The following is a 16,736-nucleotide window of genomic DNA, read 5'->3' as shown; positions in this document are numbered from 1 at the left end:
AAAGCATGCAGCGCCAGACGGACCGCTCTGGTCTCCAGCCGGTTGATAGACCACCGGGTCTGCGACTCTGACCACAGACCCTGAACCGACTTCCCTTGGCACACTGCCCCCCAGCCGGAAAGACTGGCATCCGTGGTCACCACCAACCAGTCGGGCACCAGAAGGGACACTCCACAGGAGAGATGCTTGGAATCCAGCCACCAGCTCAGGCTGGCTCGCGCCTGACCCTCGAGAGGGAGAGGTAGATAAAAAAAACCTCGGAAACCGGTTTCCAGCGGGAAAGCAATGAGGACTGCAGCGGTCGTAGATGAGCGAACGCCCAAGGGACTAACGCCAGAGTGGACGCCATAGACCCCAGAACCGTCAGGTAATCGCAGACTCGTGGCCGGTGTAGCGACAGAAGACGTAGCACCTGAGACTGCAGTTTGCATATCCGTTCCTGAGAGAGAATCACTTTGCCTCGCTTCGTGTCGAAAAGGGCTCCAAGATACTCCAAGGACTGAGAAGGTTCGAGATGACTCTTGTTGTAGTTGACCACCCAGCCCAGGGACTGCAAGAGCTGTAACACCCTGGTCACCGCCTGCCGACACAGACTCTGAGACTTCGCTCGGAGTAGCCAATCGTCGAGGTAAGGGTGAACCAGCAGGCCTTCCCGCCGCAACTGCGCCGCCACGACCACCATTACTTTTGTGAATGTCCGAGGCGCTGTCGCCAGGCCGAACGGGAGCGCCCGGAACTGGAAGTGCCTGCGCATAATGCAAACCGCAGGAACCGCTGAAACGCTGGATGGATGCCCACATGAAGGAATGCTTCTGTGAGGTCTAGGGACACCAGGAATTCGCCGGGGCGCACTGACGCGATCACGGAACGAATGGTTTCCATCTTGAAATGAGGAACCCGAAGGCATCTGTTGACTCCCTTCAGATCCAGAATGGGGCGGAAAGAGCCGTCTTTCTTGGGGACTATAAAGTAAATGGAGTAACGGCCCTTGCCGTACTGATCGGCTGGAACCGGAGAGATGGCTCCCAAGCTTTCTAGTCTTTGGATGGTGTCTAGCACCGCCGCCTTCTTCTTCGGATCCTGGCAGGGAGAGACCAGGAACTTGTCCGCTGGGATGCGAGCAAAATCTAACTCGCAGCCGTGTCTTATCACGTCGAGGACCCACTGATCCGTCGTCATGCTGGCCCATTCCTCGAGAAAGAAGGAGAGACGCGCCCCCACGTTTGGGACAACTTGCCGAAGCCGCGAGGAGGGATGGGCCGGCCGAACTTCATTGTGAAGGCTTGGACCCCGCACCCGACGGAGCCCCTCCTTGCCGGCCAAAACACTTGCCCCGAAAGGACTGCTGCCACTGAGCGTTCCGCGAGGAGGACGACCTATATGAGGATCCAGAGGATCTTTGCGGTCTGGACTTCCTGGGCCCCCGGAACCGGGCTCTGCCTGAGAAGGAAGATCGCAGGACGGACCCTATCCTCCGGCAGCTTAAAATGCTCGATTCTCACCCAGGGAAACCAACAAATCATCTAACTCCTTGCCGAATAGCAATTTCCCTTTAAACGGCAATGCCCCGAGGTGAGCCTTGGAAGAGCCATCCGCTGCCCAGTTGCGCAGCCAAAGAAGACGACGCGCCGACACCGCTGCCACCATGGAGCGAGCTGAGGTGCGCAACAGATCATGGAGCGCATCGGCCCCATAGGCAACGGCCGCCTCCAACCTGTCTGCTTGAGAAGCATCCTCTGCAGAGAGACCCGCATTCGCCTGAAGGACTTGAGCCCAGCGCAGACTAGCCCGCATAGCAAAATTCGTGCACATGGCGGCCCGCACTCCCAGGGCAGAGACCTCGAAAATCTTTTTGAGTTGAACCTCCAACTTCCGGTCTTGAATATCCCGGAGGACTGTTGCTCCCATGACCGGGATGGTAGACCTCTTCGTGACAGCGGACACCGCCGAATCCACTTTTGGGAGCCGGAGGAGCTCCAGCGCGTCCTCCGGCAAAGGGTAAAGCTTGTCCATGGCCTTGCTGACCTTCAAACCCAACTCCGGAGTATCCCATTCCTTGAAGAGGATATCCGTGGACGAAAAATGAAAAGGAAAAGCAACCGCCGGCCCTGTGAGCCCGAGCAGGACAGGATCTATATTTGCCTCCTGGCGGACCACCACCGGAGGGGCATCAATCCCCAGCTCCTGGAGAATGGCCGGGATAAGCGGCGACAGCTCCTCCCTACGGAACAAATGCACCACCTTGGGGTCATCCCCATCGATGGCCTGTGCTCCTTTCCCCGGAGCGAGCTGCGCGGAGCCATCTGATGCTGCCTTCCCGGCCCCCGGCAGGGGCTCCTCAGAGGCCTCCGTGTCCGCCTCGGCGGATTCTTTGGACTCCGAGTCCTGCGGCACCCCTCGCGGAAGCCGCTTGCTCCGACCCGCGGCCTGGGCGACCTTCGCCGTCCTCCTGGTCGGCTTTTTCTTCGGCGGGGACCGGTGGACCCGAGCGCGCAAGGCGTCCCCCCGACTGCGCTTGCTTCGCCTATATCGGAGCACCTTGCGCAGCAAAAGCGCCAAATCCTCTGAGAGCTCGCCCGAATCCGAAGAATCGATTTCCGAAGTCCCCCGGGACCGGGGCCCCTCCGAGGGGGCTTCCCCCGCCGCACCCCGCTGCGGGGAGAGCTCAGGGGGCAAAACCGAGGCCTCCACCATTTCGCGTGAAACTACCCGGCCGGTGGACAAAATGGCCGCCACTCCCGCGGAAACCGGGAAAGAATCAGGAGGCCTGTCAGGGGCCCCTCCCCCCTGCGACGGCGATCGTGCCACCCGGGAACGGGTCCCCCGAGGTGCCCCCGATGATCCCTCATCTCCCGGGACGCAGGCCGAGCAAAGGCCGTCCCGGGAGAGACGCGCGCGCGCCGAGCCGCAGGCCCTGCACTGCGAGCCGCGCGGCATCGAGAAAATCGCGGGAAACCAAAGGACGCGCCGAAAAACACTGAGGGGCGCTGAGGAAAAAGAAAAAAATCACCGCGGCGAAATCGGCGACCTCCCCCCTGCCGACGACGCCCCCCCCCCGAGCGGGACGGAGCGCAACGCCAGGCAACGGAGAGCCGATTTTTTTTTTTTTTTTAACAGAAAAAAACGCTGTCCCTGGTACTGAAAAAGCCCTCTGTCCTGCAGGGGTGAGTGAACCGGGCTCCCCGGTGTCACCCCTGACGCTGCTACTAGTCCAGCCGGGTCCTCAACCCTAGCAGCGGCCTCAACCTGGGGAGGGTAGTCCCCTCAGGACCTCTCAACTCCCCAGGGAGGCAGGGCAACCGGGACTAAAATTAACCAAATTAAACAAAAAACCCAATTTGCAGAAAAAAACCAAATAGGCCTAATAGAAAATAAAACCCAAAAAGCGAACCTGACTAACAACCAGAATCAGGCCCGACAGGGCTGTGACCAGACCTGCACCACCTACTGGAGACAGAGTAAGACTGAGGGGCTGTGACTGGCACAGGGGCATATATGCTCCGCCCACAAGTTTTAGTCTGTCTCCATCTACTGGTGCGGAGTCACAACCCGCTAAGACAGGTGTCCTGGACTGATCCTGGTACGTACAGGGAACTCCTGTTACTCTGTACTTTGCTGTGGGTACTTTATGTACTGCCTGACCATTTCTCTTGCACCTGGCAGTCCATGGGTGCTCCCACAAACTGCCAGACCCACCTCCCTGGATCGGATGGCCCCACTGCCCGTTAATGTGGTGTACACCGCCAGCTAAATCACATGGCAGGATGCCGCTCTCCATTTCCAGAGACGCCAGCAGGACATTGAAGACGGCACATGCCTCCCCTAGATTTGCGTGCTCGCACCACTCTGGAATTTAAAGGGATTTTGGTGGAAGAGTCCCTGCAGCCCCTAGAGATAACATCGTCAGCACTGCCCTATATATGGGCAGCTTCCTGGAAGCAACTTGCCTCAGTACCAGTACCAATTCCAGCCACTCCTCAGTGCTGCGTGTTGCTTCCCAGCATTTCAGATATTGTCCAGCTTGTCCTCGATCTTCTTTGCAGTCTGTTCCATCTTTATTACCAGCTTGTTCTTGCCCTTACCTGCCTGCCCTGCCTATCCATCATCTTCTTCTCCTTTGGACGGATACTTGGATTTGACCTCAGCATGGACTGGATATGCCTGACTTCTGCCTGCCTTTGACCACTGCCTGGAGCTTGGATACGCCAGACCGCCACCTGCCCACAACACTAGCTAATGACTGACCTTCTCTTCTGTCATCAGCAGAGACCCCACCTAATTCCTGCTGGCCCCGGCACCCAAAGGCTCAACCTGAGGGAAGCGTGGGCTGGTATAGGTGAACAGTTCTGACCGGCATCTGCTTCACCTGGGTCTGCCTCTGATGGTAAGAACCTGCAAGACTCCTCCCTGCAGGTTGTGTCAATGTTGCCTTAGACCAAGGGTATTCAGACACAACAGTTTCAACATGGCCTTCAGTACCTGACTGAAATGCCTGGAGAACATTGACTAGAGATGTGAATTGTGTCCTCGATCGTCGTAACGATCGATTTCGGCTGGGAGGGGGAGGGAATCGTATTGTTGCCGTTTGGGTGTGTAAACTATCGTGAAAAATCGTTAAAATCGTGAGCCGGCACACTAAACCCCCCTAAAACCCACCCCGACCCTTTAAATTAAATCCCCCACCCTCCCGAACCCCCCCAAATGCTTTAAATTACCTGGGGATCCGGCGGTGGTCCAGAATGGCGGCGGTCCGGAACGGCCCCCTCAATAGAATCGTGTTGTCTTCAGCCGGCGCTGAACGACCTCCTGCAGTCGATCTCCTGCCGGCGCCATTTTCCGTACGAAAACGATTCGCGGCAAGAAATCGCTCCCGGAACCCCGCTGGACTCCCAGGAAACTTTTGGCCAGCTTGGGGGGGCCTCCTGACCCCCACAAGACTTGACAAAAGTCCAGCGGGGGTCCGGAATGACCTCCTCCGTCGAATCGTTTTTGTCTATGGCCGCCGCCATTTTGCGGCGGCCATTTTGAAAAATGGCGCCGGCTGAAGACAACACGATTCTATTGAGGGGGCCATTCCGGACCGCCGCCCTTCTGGACCACCGCCGGATCCCCAGGTAATTTAAAGCATTGGGGGGGGGGTTCGGGAGGGTGGGGGATTTAATTTAAAGGGTCGGGGGTGGGTTTTAGGGGGTTTTAGTGTGCCGGTTTTCCTGCCCTCCCCCTTCCCCCGATTTACGATTTTTTAACGATAAATCGGGGGAATTGGTATTGTATCGTGGCCCTAACGATTTTTTGACGATTTAAAATATATCGGACGATATTTTAAATCGTCAAAAAACGATTCACATCCCTAACATTGACTGCTCCATGCCAGCCACCACAGCCACCATGTTCTGAAATGAGCCAGCGGTGAGAAAATGCAGGACTCTGAGAAGCTTGACAAGGTCTGGAATGTCATGTCCATGCTCTGTCAGAGGATCTATATCCTCTTTAATCTCCTCATAGAGACAGAGAATAGCCCTGGAGCTCAGCCTGTAAGTACAGACCACATCAGTCTCCGGCATCCCCAGCAGAGTCCTCAAGCAAAATATATACGCTGCCTGCGTGCCCTTCTGCAAACAACTTGAGCCAGGACCACCTGCTCCTCTTGGGCCCTCCTCTTTTACTCGGCAAGGAACAGCCTTCTTTGAAGGTATGTGTGCACGTTTTTCCCGTGCGGAACAGTATTACATACACATGTCGTATCAGTGCGGGAAAACGTTGTGCAAATAGACACAGCAAGCTAAGCGTGGTTTATTACATTGGCCCCATAGTGTGGTTAAGGAGAGCATGAGTTCTTTCAAATGATGTAAAACAGATTTGGGTAAGTCTAAAATCCCAAAGACTACAATGGAAAGAGGAAAATAAAGTGAAAGGCTTTCTTTAGGCAAAAACTGCGTAGTTCTCAGTGATATATATAATACTTTCTTAAGATGATGAGACTTTGTATTACAAAGAATAATATATAGCACAATCAAGTCCGTTTCGTAATTTGAATAAATTAGTTGGTTTTGCCAGAACTGTATTTTCTACGAAAGAGAAAAAATGATAGCACAAGGAAGAGTTTCTTTGGAAGTTTCCTCTGTGATTATTCAGCATTCCCTTATCAATCATATCAAAATGTTCAGGGAAGTGCATTCTAATGCAGGCTAACATGAAAATTTGCCTCAGTATTAAGGTTGTCCTGTAACATATTAAAAATAGTGTCCCAGGAACAGTTTTATGCTATTTGATAGGAAGATTTCAGAGGGGTAACAGTATTTTCTGCTGATTCTGTTCTGGTTCTGAATTTTTAGAAAGGCATAATGTATTTAAATAGCAAATAAAAGAATGCTAGTATACTGCCCTCTAATCATGCCATTTATGCAGTTACCCCATACCTTCATACTTGTTGCAAAAGTTCAGCCAGGACATAGTTGATGTGTTGCTTTTGGGACATCTCCAGTCCTTCTCAATATGGCTGCCTTAGCCTGTAATTTCCTCTTGGAACTGCACTATGCTCCTGATCACATGACTCTAAGAGCCAATGGGAATGCAGGGTAGTATCTGAGTGATGATAAAGCTGGAAACGATTTCAAATCTGCTGGGCTTTTGTGTTCAGTTAGAGAGAACAGGACAGCAGATGTGCTGCTTGTGACTGCACAGTTAGGTTTGCTGACCTCTGCAGGGATTTTCTCAAGGAGTATCCTATTTAGACTGGCCAGTGGGATATAAGCAGCTGTAACTCACTAAGAGTTACAGAGCCACTTCTCTGTTGAACCCTTGTCATTGCTGTTTATATTGATTGTTGCTGTCAGACCCCTGTAATCCGTCAGCGGAATGTAGTTTGCTGCGGCCAACAAGTGGAGGATAAAGACTCCTTGGAGAGGAGACTGAACACTACCTGGTGGGTCTTAGGAACAAGAGATGCTTCTCAATCAAACACAGGGGAAAAGGCTCTGGGTACTAGTCTCTTCAACAAATTTGCGAATCCACAGATTTTACTCCAGTGACATTCATTCTCCACCTTAAAAATAAAGTTATTTGCTGGCATCATACAGTATGATGAAGTTGTTTCCAACATTAATCCTCAAATTCATTGAAATACGCCACTTACCTGGATAAGTACATTATCCGGCTAAGTAGTGATGAACCGCGCTAGATAGCTAGATAAGTACTGACTTATGCGGCTATCTGGCAGTTGCTTCCCCCTGCCAGATAGATGGATAAATTGGTATTTATCTGGCTAAGTAGGTAAGGTAAGTAGTGGCGGCTGCCACTACTTACCTTGATAAGTCAGTACTTATCTTTTTAAGTGGCGGTGGCTGCCAGCACTTACCCAGTGAGTTCCTGACTATTTTTTAAACTTTTTTTTTAACTTTCTAAAAACATTTTTTTAGAGTGCTGTAAACTTCATGTCAGCTCTGATCCAGGAGTTAAGTTTCCAGCACTATAAAAGATGTACTGGCCAGGTGCAGTCTCTCTGCTTCAGGAAGTACTGTTTAATGCCCTCATTTGCATGGGATTTCCATGCGAGGGCGCTAAGCAGTATTCCTATTAATGCCCTCATTTGCATGGGATTTCTATGCGAGGATGCTAAGCAGTACTCCCATTTAGAGATGCACATTTTTTGAATGCAAAACTCCTTGCTGCATTGGCAGTAAGTTTTGTGCCCAAAAAATGCACGCTCATATGCAGGCAGATAGGTGTGTTCAACTGAATGCACCATTATCGGCTTGAGAATAGGAGAAGAGCCTTAGTAAATCAGGCACTTAGTTCTTGTTTCTCTGCTGTTTTCAAATGAAAATGCATCTGTTAAATATAATGTATATTTATGTATTGTGACAAGTCACTGCCTGTTACCAGCTTCAGCTAGCTTTCCAATAGCCAGAAACACTCTCACACCCAAATACCTTTCAAAACAATAGCCTCTTTATTATTTCTCAATGTCTGTCACTTCACCATTAAAACTATAGCTCGATACCCTGAGTCACTAGGGCATTCCAGAATTTAAGTCATGCAGCCACAAATCTGCTTTTATCCTGTCCACTATCATGCAGCTAACAAAGCCCTAGCAGTATGGCTGTCATACCCTTTCTACACAGATATCAGGGTATTCATTTATTTTGAACTAATGTAAAAAGCAATGAATGAGATCATTTTCAGTTTGTATGAATAATCCGAAAGGAAAATAGGCCTCTAAAGAAAATATATGGGGGGGGGGGGGGGGGGGCATGCTATAAAAAAAGCAACATTTGTGATGGTAAAAGCCAATTTTAACAGCATAAATAATTTGAATGTTTACCTCATATATTCTGCCTATTTCCTCTTTCTGTTGCAATCCTTTAAATTATTCTTACTCTCTAGTTTTATCCTTGCTTTCCCACAGTTAAGAATCATTTGTGATTGTCCCATGATTTTCTGAATTCTGATACTCTTTTTACTTCCACCATTTGCATTCTTTTTCAGTCCCATACTATGATCTCTTGTTCTAGAACTTTCTTGTCAGGGAAACAGTCTTACATTCTGTGCATTATTTAAATGCATGAGATATTTAGACTATCTCTATCATACCCATCCTCTCTCTCCTCTTCTCTAGGGGATATATATAAGTTTATTAAGCCTGATTCCAAAGGGTGTACACTCTGCACCATTATGTTAGCCCTGTTCTTGACTACCTCTGTTTTGTATGCTTGTGGAGATAATGCCCTCTAGAAGGGAACACAATATGCCAGATGAAATCTCACTAATGATTTCTACAGTGTATTATCACCTCCATATTTCTATGGGTAATACCTTTCAATATGCATCCTAACACTTCTCTGGCTTTGGTCACTGCTTAGTCACACATTCTGATGTGAGAGCTACTTCAGGCATGCACCAACCTTTCTGTGAAGAAATAGTTCCTTATGCTACTCCTGAATCTACCTCATTTAAGATCTTGTTCTAGAACATCTTTTCACTGAGAAATGTTTGCTCTCTGTGCATTATTTAGATCGTTCATGTATTTTAATGTCTCTATTATATCATTCTTCCTTTCCTTAGTATATCCATATTTAGGCCCTTAAGTTTTACCTCATAGGGCTTTTGATGCAGATTTGGAACCACTTTGGTAGCCATCCTTTGGACTGCTTCTACCTTATCTGTATCCAGAATTAGATTCAGTACTGCAGATGCAGTCTTGCCGATGATATGGTACAGAGGTAGTAACACCACTATTTTTTCCCACTGCTAATGCTTATCCCTAAGTAGCCAGGCATTCCCATGGTTCTTGCCACTATCCGCTTACACTGTTTGGTCACCTTGAAAACATCAGATATGATCACTCTCAGATATCTATGTTTTTTTCCTGAACATCAATATGTTGCCCTCCATGAAGCACTGAGTATTCCATTGTCAAAATGCACAAGAATAGCAAACTTTTGACCGCTCTTCAAACATTCTTTGGTTACTCATTTTTCAACTACCTCTGCTATGTCATAGGGATGTGCAGACCAAAAGTTTATGTTCATAAGTCCATAAGTCGAAAGGGGGGGTCATTTGCGGTCAATATGGACATATGGAGAATTCCATAAGTTGAGTCTATGTCCATATGTGCAAATAAAAATTTAAACCCCTCACCCTCCTTAATCCCCCCCCCCCAAGACTTACCAAAACTCCCTGGTGGTCCAGCGGGGTCAGGACGCCATTTCTGAACTCCTTTGCAAGGAGCACGTGACGTCGGCGTCACATCGGAGTGACGCGGCGTCACATGACGCGGTGTCACGTGACTTTTGGCCAGCTTTGGGGGGGGCCTCCTGACACCCCCAAGCTGGCCAAAAGTTCCTTTTGGGTCGAACGAGGGTCCCGGAGTGAACCCGCGGGGAATCACGTGATGCCGCGTCACTCCGACGTGGCGCCGACGTCACGTGCTCCTCGCAAAGGAGTTCAGAAATGGCGTCCTGACTCCTCGCTGGACCACCAGGGAGTTGTGGTAAGTCTTTGGGGGGGGATTAAGGAAGGTGAGGGGTTTACATTTTTATTTTGGATCAACAATCGCGATTTCCAACGTATTCAACATAGCTATGTTGAATAAGTTGGAAATCCGATCGTTTTCGCCTCATCACTTTTTTAAGTTTAAAAAAAAAAAAAAGTAGCGTTTTACATTTAAGTTCAAAACGAATGCACACCCCTACTATGTCACCCTTGTTGCAGATTTCAGTGTCATCTACAAAAAAGGGAACCTTTCCAAGAAGCCCTCCTGCAATATGAGTATTTTGAATAGAACATGATCTATGACAAGTACCTGAGGCACTCCACTGATATTACCCCTTTTCTTGGTGTGAAATCTATGTACCACTATCCTCTGTTACATATCATTCACCCAGTGTCTAAGTTTATGGTCTATCTCTAGACTATTCATATTGTTAATGAACCTCCTGTGTGACACAGTGTCAAAGTCCTGAAATCTATATATACCGTATCTAGTGCTTTCTTCTGATCTAATTTCCTGGCCACTTTGTCAAAAAATTGTTCATATTTATTTGATGTGACCTCTTTTCTGGTGAAATGATGGTACTTTGCATCTTCTAATTTAATGAATTGGATTCAAAATACTCCACTATCTTAAGAACATAAGAACATAAGAAATGCCATACTGGGTCAGCCCAACGGTCCATCAAGCCCAGCATCCTGTTTCCAACAGTGGCCAATCCAAGTCACAAGTACCTAGCAAGTACCCAATATTAGATAGATCACAAGCTACTATTGCTTATTAATTACCTTAATAGTAGTTTATGGATTTAACCTCTAGGAACTTATCTAAACCTTTTTTAAATCCAGTAATACTAACTGCTGAAACCACATCCCCTGGCAATGAATTCCAGAGTTTAACTATGTGCTGAGTGAAAAAGAATTTTCTTTGATTTGTTTTAAATGACCTACTTGCTAACTTCATGGAGTGACCCCTAGTCCTTCTATTATCTGGGAGAGTAAATAACCGATTTACATTAACTTGTTCAAGTCCTTTCGTGATTTTGTAGACTTCAATCATATGCCCTCCCCCCCCCCCCGCCTCCAGTCGTCTCTTCTCCAAACTGAACAGCCCTAACTTCTTTAGCCTTTCCTCATAGGGCAGCCGTTTCATGCCCCATATCATTTTGGTCGCCCTTCTCTGCACGTTCTCCAGTGCAGCTATATCCTTTTTGAGATGCAGTGACCAGAATTGCACACAGTATTCAAGGTGTGGTCTCATCATGGAGCGATACAGAGGCATTATGATATCCTCTGTTTTATTTTCCATTCTCTTGTTGTGACACGCCTTCTTCTATGACGTCACCCCCTTCTGTGACATCAGATGCTGGGGGGATTTAAACCCGGCGTCTCCTAGGTTTCCTTGCCTTGCAACACAGTTACCAAGAAAGTTGCTTGCCTGCCAGTCTGCCTGCCGGCCTGCCAGCCTGCCTGCCTGCCTACCAGTCTGCCTGCTTGCCTGCCAGTCTGCCTGCCTGCCTACCAGTCTACCTGCTTGCCTGCCAGCCTGCCTGCCTACCAGTCTACCTGCCTGCCTGCCAGTCTACCTGCCTGCCTGCTAGTCTACCTGCCTGCCTGCCAGCCTTCCTGCCTGCCTGCCAGTCTACCTGCCTGCCTGTCAGTCTACCTGTCTGCCTCCTGACCGTCTTCCATCAACGGTCGGCCCAAGGATCCACTTCTGGATTTACAACACTCTTACTAATAATTCCTAACATTCTGTTTGATTTTTTTGATCGCCACAGCACACTGGGCTGACAATTTCAATGTATGATGCCTAGCTCTCTTTCCTGAATGGTAACTCCTAAGATAGAACCTAACTGTGTAACTACAGCAAGGGTTATTTTCCCCTATATGCATCACTTTGTACTTGTCCACGTTAAACTTTATCTGCCATTTGAAAGCCAAATCTTCCAGTCTCACAAAGTCCTTTTGCAATTCATCACAATCCGCTTGAGATTTAACCACTCTGCATAATTTTGTGTCGTCCGCAAATTTGATCACCTTACTCGTCGTACCCCTTTCCAGATCATTTATAAATATATGAAAAAGCACCAGTCCAAGTACAGATCCCTGAGGCACTCCATTGTTAATCTTTTTCCACTGTGAAAACTGACCATTTAATCTTACTCTTTGTTTCCTGTCTTTTAACAAACTTGCAATCCACAAAAGGACATCGCTTCCTATCCCATTACTTTTTAGTTTTCTTAGAAGCCTCTCATGGGGGACTTTGTCAAATGCCATCTGGAAATCCAAATATACCTCATCCACCAGTTCACCTTTGTCCACATATTTATTCGCCCATTCAAAAAAAAGAAAAATGTAGGAGATTTGTGAGGCAAGATTTCCCTTGGGTAAATCCATATTGGCTGTGTTCCATCAAACCATGTCTATGTTGTGTGTCCTGGCCATGGCAGGCCTGCAACCGGGCCTACTCACCTCTTGCGCCCGGTTCCCAGACCTGGCCCATCCTTATTGGTGGTGGTGGGCAGCCGCCTGTGCTCCCGCACCCCCACTGCCTCCTCGAGCACTCCCAGTCCCTCTGTGGACCTCTCCGACTCCTGGCGGGTCTCTCCACATATGCCGCTGGGAGACGCCGCCATTCAGCGTCCTGCCTCCTCCTAGGCACGTGCACGCATGCCTCGTTGGCCTTTAAAGGGGCTGAGGTGGGAAACTAACCCATGTCCCCAGATGATGACATCATCGGGCCCTGCTTCTTAAGGCAGGGCCTGCTACTCATTCCTTGCCTTGGCAACAGGTCTCCACACTAATTGTGTGCTTTGTTGCTCGTCTCTGTTCCTGACTTCGTTCCTGGTTCCTAGCCTTTGCCTTGGAATGATTATTGGCTTTGACCCCTGCTTTGTTGGACTACGCTCTGGACTGATTACTGGCCTTGACCCTTGCTCCACTGTACCTCACCTAGCTCTGCCGCCTGCCCTGACTTCAGCCTGTTCCTGACCTCACCTCTGGTATCTCCTTGGAATTGGCCTTGTTAGGCTTCAGCCTTCTACTGCCCGAGTGTCACCTACCCTTGCTTTTGGCCTATCCTTGCCGCCCGGGTCTCTGGATCCCTGCCTCGTCCGGACCTGCCTCGTCCGGACGAGGGACCTGCCTTGTCCATGCCTCAGTCCCTCCGATACTTCTGCTGGTCCCTGGCCACCTGCTACAATATCCACTGGGAGTCATCTGATGGAGGCCCGCCTAAGACCAGCCGGCTACAGTACCCAAGAGCTCAACCTGCAGGGAACGAGGGCTGATATTAGCGAAGCTTTAGGCAGTCTCCATCTCCCGGTCTGCTCCACCTCCAGACGGTGGGGACCCGTGGGGCTTGCCCTACGGGTAGCATCAACCCCACGTCAGGCCACGGGTCCACCACCAGCGCAACAGTCTATCTAAATGTTTTGTGATTTTATGCTTTATAACAGTTTCCACGATTTTTCCCAGCACTGAAGTCAGGCTCACTAGTCTATAGATTCCTGGATCACCTCTGGATCCCTTTTTAAATATCGGGGTTACATTGGCCATATTCTAATCTTCAGGTACATCGGATGATTTTAATGATAGTTACAAATTTTTACTAATAGTTCTGAAATTTCATTTTTTAGTTCTTTCAGAACCCTGGGGTGTATGCCATCTAGTCCAGGTGATTTACTACTCTTCAGTTTGTCAATCTGGCCTACCACATCTTCCAGGTTCACTGTGATTTAGTTCAGTTCATCTGAATCACCACTCTTGAAAACAGTCTCTGGAACAGGTATCTCCCCAACATCCTCTTCAGTAAACACCGAATCATGTAAACATCTGTGATGGCCTTATCTTCCCTATGTGCCCCTTTAACCCCTCGATCATCTCACACAAACACTCAAAGCTACCTGCATCCAGGGATCCCTCCCTTCAGAGTTCCAGAGGAGAGGCTGAGTCTGTCAGAAACTTAAAAAAGATTTTGAAGATCTGCTAACTGTGAGTAAAAGAATTACAAAGATCTTTGAGGACACCCATCTGGAGTCTTCACTCCCAGGGGAGAGATTTGGACTCTGTGCAAAGACAGGGATTTTTACATTTTTGCCAGTTCGGAAGGGGTCGCCTGCCCATTCAAGGGATACTCTGACCACCTGGGAACTCTAGTTATTCAAACCCTGGTGGCTAGAAGTTCTCGGACCCTGGTGTAAGTTATTCCTACACAGACAGAGGAAAAAGGAATGTAAAAAAGTGAGAAAGGCTGTGGTGCTGGAATCATATTTATTGTATCCAAAAATCCCCACACCTCAATAATTAATATTCAATAGCGCAATTCATTATATGACGTACTAGGCGTCATAGTGTGGTAATCCATACCATTTTATCACTCTGCCTTATGCTTAATCATTGGTCAGTCTTTTTTTTTATAATATTTTTTCGTGTGCAAGTGCTCCGTGTATTAAAACATTATTATTGAGGTGTGGGGATTTTTGGATACATTGTGGTTAGCATATTGATCCCTATCTCACAAGAAAATTCAGTGGTCGATGACAGGGGCTAATTGTGTGTACATCATATTTATTGTGCCATTATTCATCAGTGTGTGAACAATAAAGACTTTTTTAATTTGGACACTAACCTAGTGAGTCTAGTGTAGTTATTTAGGCAACATTAATGACTCAGTCATCCCTAGCACTTGAGCCCTGAAAGTTTTCTCTCTTTCCCCCATAAAAAGGATACACATCCTGGGGAAAGAGATAAAACAAAGAGCTAACCAGATTTCCCTTCCCCATAGAGTTTACAAATTCTTTTATGGTCCCACCCATGCAGGACAGGTACACCAGGGTGGAATTACCAATATATAAATAATATATGGATGGTTATTAAAAAATATCCGTTTATGTAAGTTAGCTGGATAGAGTTATCTGGCTAACTTAGATGGACATTCAGCAACATGGCTACGCTGCTGAATATCCCCAGATATATCACTACTTAGAGGGATACGTTTTACCTGGCTAAGTTTAGACCTGCTATTAAGCAGGTCTAACTTAGCCGGATAACTTAACTGGCTAAGGCTCAATATTGCTATGCTGATTGCCTACCTCCAAGTTAGCTGGCTAAGAAATTAGCCAGTTAAATGACTTCACCGGCCAAGTGGTGGCCACTAAATATACAGTGGCCATTACTTAGACAGTTAAGTCTGAATTAACCAGCTAAGTGCCATTTCAATATCAGCCTTATAATATTCTAGGACCTATGAATATAATTGTGGACCCAAGCAGCGAACAGTGAGTCAACAAGCCAAGTTCTTATTTATGATGGTGCTCTTACTCTTTTGTACAGGTCTAATACAAGTAAACATTTTGGAAGTGGTGAGACTGAGTTTAGTCTTACTACAACCAGTAACATGCATATGTTACTGGCAACATTATCACATGAGTGTTATTGACCACAGTAATGCTAGGCCCACAATGCCTCTCTTCTGGAGCATCAATCTCCCTAGAATGAAAACCCATCCTGATCCACAAAGATACTCCCTGAGATTTTACTAGGGAGTCCTCCAGCCCCCATACTCTCTTCTTCTGAGAAGACCTCCTCATCCACACTACCCTATGGGAAAGTCATCTGGGTAGGAGCTCCTGCTTCACTGACTACAGTTTATAAAATGGTACCAACTGAACAGATGCTCTGCTTTGCCCCGCACATGCCCCTCTTTCCCTGTCTTCCATTAATTCTTATTCTCCCATCCTTTCCTCCATTGGTGAGTAAATCCACAACTATTTCCCTCCCCCTGAATCTTCCAGAAAGGCTTCCTTCCCTCTGATGTTTTTCTCTTCCTTTCCCAAATGATGTAGCTTACCTGAGAAGAATTGATTGAAGAAATATTGTTTAGTGCCTGGCGTATTAGATCTGTAAGGGAAGTAACCATGACATAGCATCACTTCCAATAATACAAGGTAACATACAGAGTGACATTTCAGCATTCCTAGTGACAAAGTAAAAGATTAACATGAGTAAGACACAGTGACACAGTAACAGAAATAATACAGTGATGGAGGAATACACTATGGAACATACCCTCACAGACCTTTCTGCCATTTCAGAACTCATTCAACTTGCACTTAATCATATCAATAGAAATCATTAGCTAAGGTTATATTCTTTGGAAATATATTCCAAAATGTTACTGCTCGTGTTGGACAGAATTGTCTCAGGTGAGACATACTCTTGGAAGAGAATTTATTTTTATCCTGGAAGTCTCCAACCCATATTGGTGTTAATGGGTATTTCCATTTTTTGGAATAAGCAGGCACAGCTCTCTCAGTGATCTGAGCCTGCAGTAGGCAGGTCATCTCTCACAACAATATTTCAAATAGTCAGGTACATCTTACTCTCACATTAAAGGGCCTATGAACTAAAGGTTTTCTCCTATTTTGTGTCTATGGAAAAAATACTTAGATGCCGATATTCAGTGCCATTTAACCGGATAAGCCAGGTATGATTTATCTGGCTAAATGGCACCATTTCAATATTTGTCCAAGTTGAATGGCTGCCATTTATCCGGCTAAAAAGTTATCTGGATGAATGAGGGACAGGATGGGGTTGTTTTGGTGTGGAGCTATTTTTCTAGCTAACTTATAGGGTCATTTATCAAAATTCTATAAGGTGTTTTCACATGTGTTAAGCACCTTTAACACATGCAAAAACCCCTTAATGCATGCGATAGCACCATACCGTATGGTGTGAAGCAA

The 16,736-nt window shown here is 47.4% G+C and overlaps 1 protein-coding gene across 1 annotated transcript in view; it reads right to left on the bottom strand.

Annotated features, from left to right (window-relative positions):
- LOC115092941 (prominin-2-like) overlaps positions 1 to 16,736 on the bottom strand; it is a 192,004-nt gene that overhangs the window by 137,382 nt on the left and 37,886 nt on the right. Inside the window, exon 2 of the mRNA XM_029604436.1 lies at positions 15,845 to 15,894. Coding sequence (XP_029460296.1) covers positions 15,845 to 15,894 — 50 coding nt within the window. The remainder of the gene's footprint in view (positions 1 to 15,844; positions 15,895 to 16,736) is intronic.

Source organism: Rhinatrema bivittatum, chromosome 5 (assembly GCF_901001135.1).
Source record: "Rhinatrema bivittatum chromosome 5, aRhiBiv1.1, whole genome shotgun sequence".
Classification (NCBI taxonomy): domain Eukaryota; kingdom Metazoa; phylum Chordata; class Amphibia; order Gymnophiona; family Rhinatrematidae; genus Rhinatrema; species Rhinatrema bivittatum.
The sequence above is the reverse complement of the archived record's forward strand: the minus strand, read 5'-3'. Positions and strand labels throughout refer to the sequence as shown.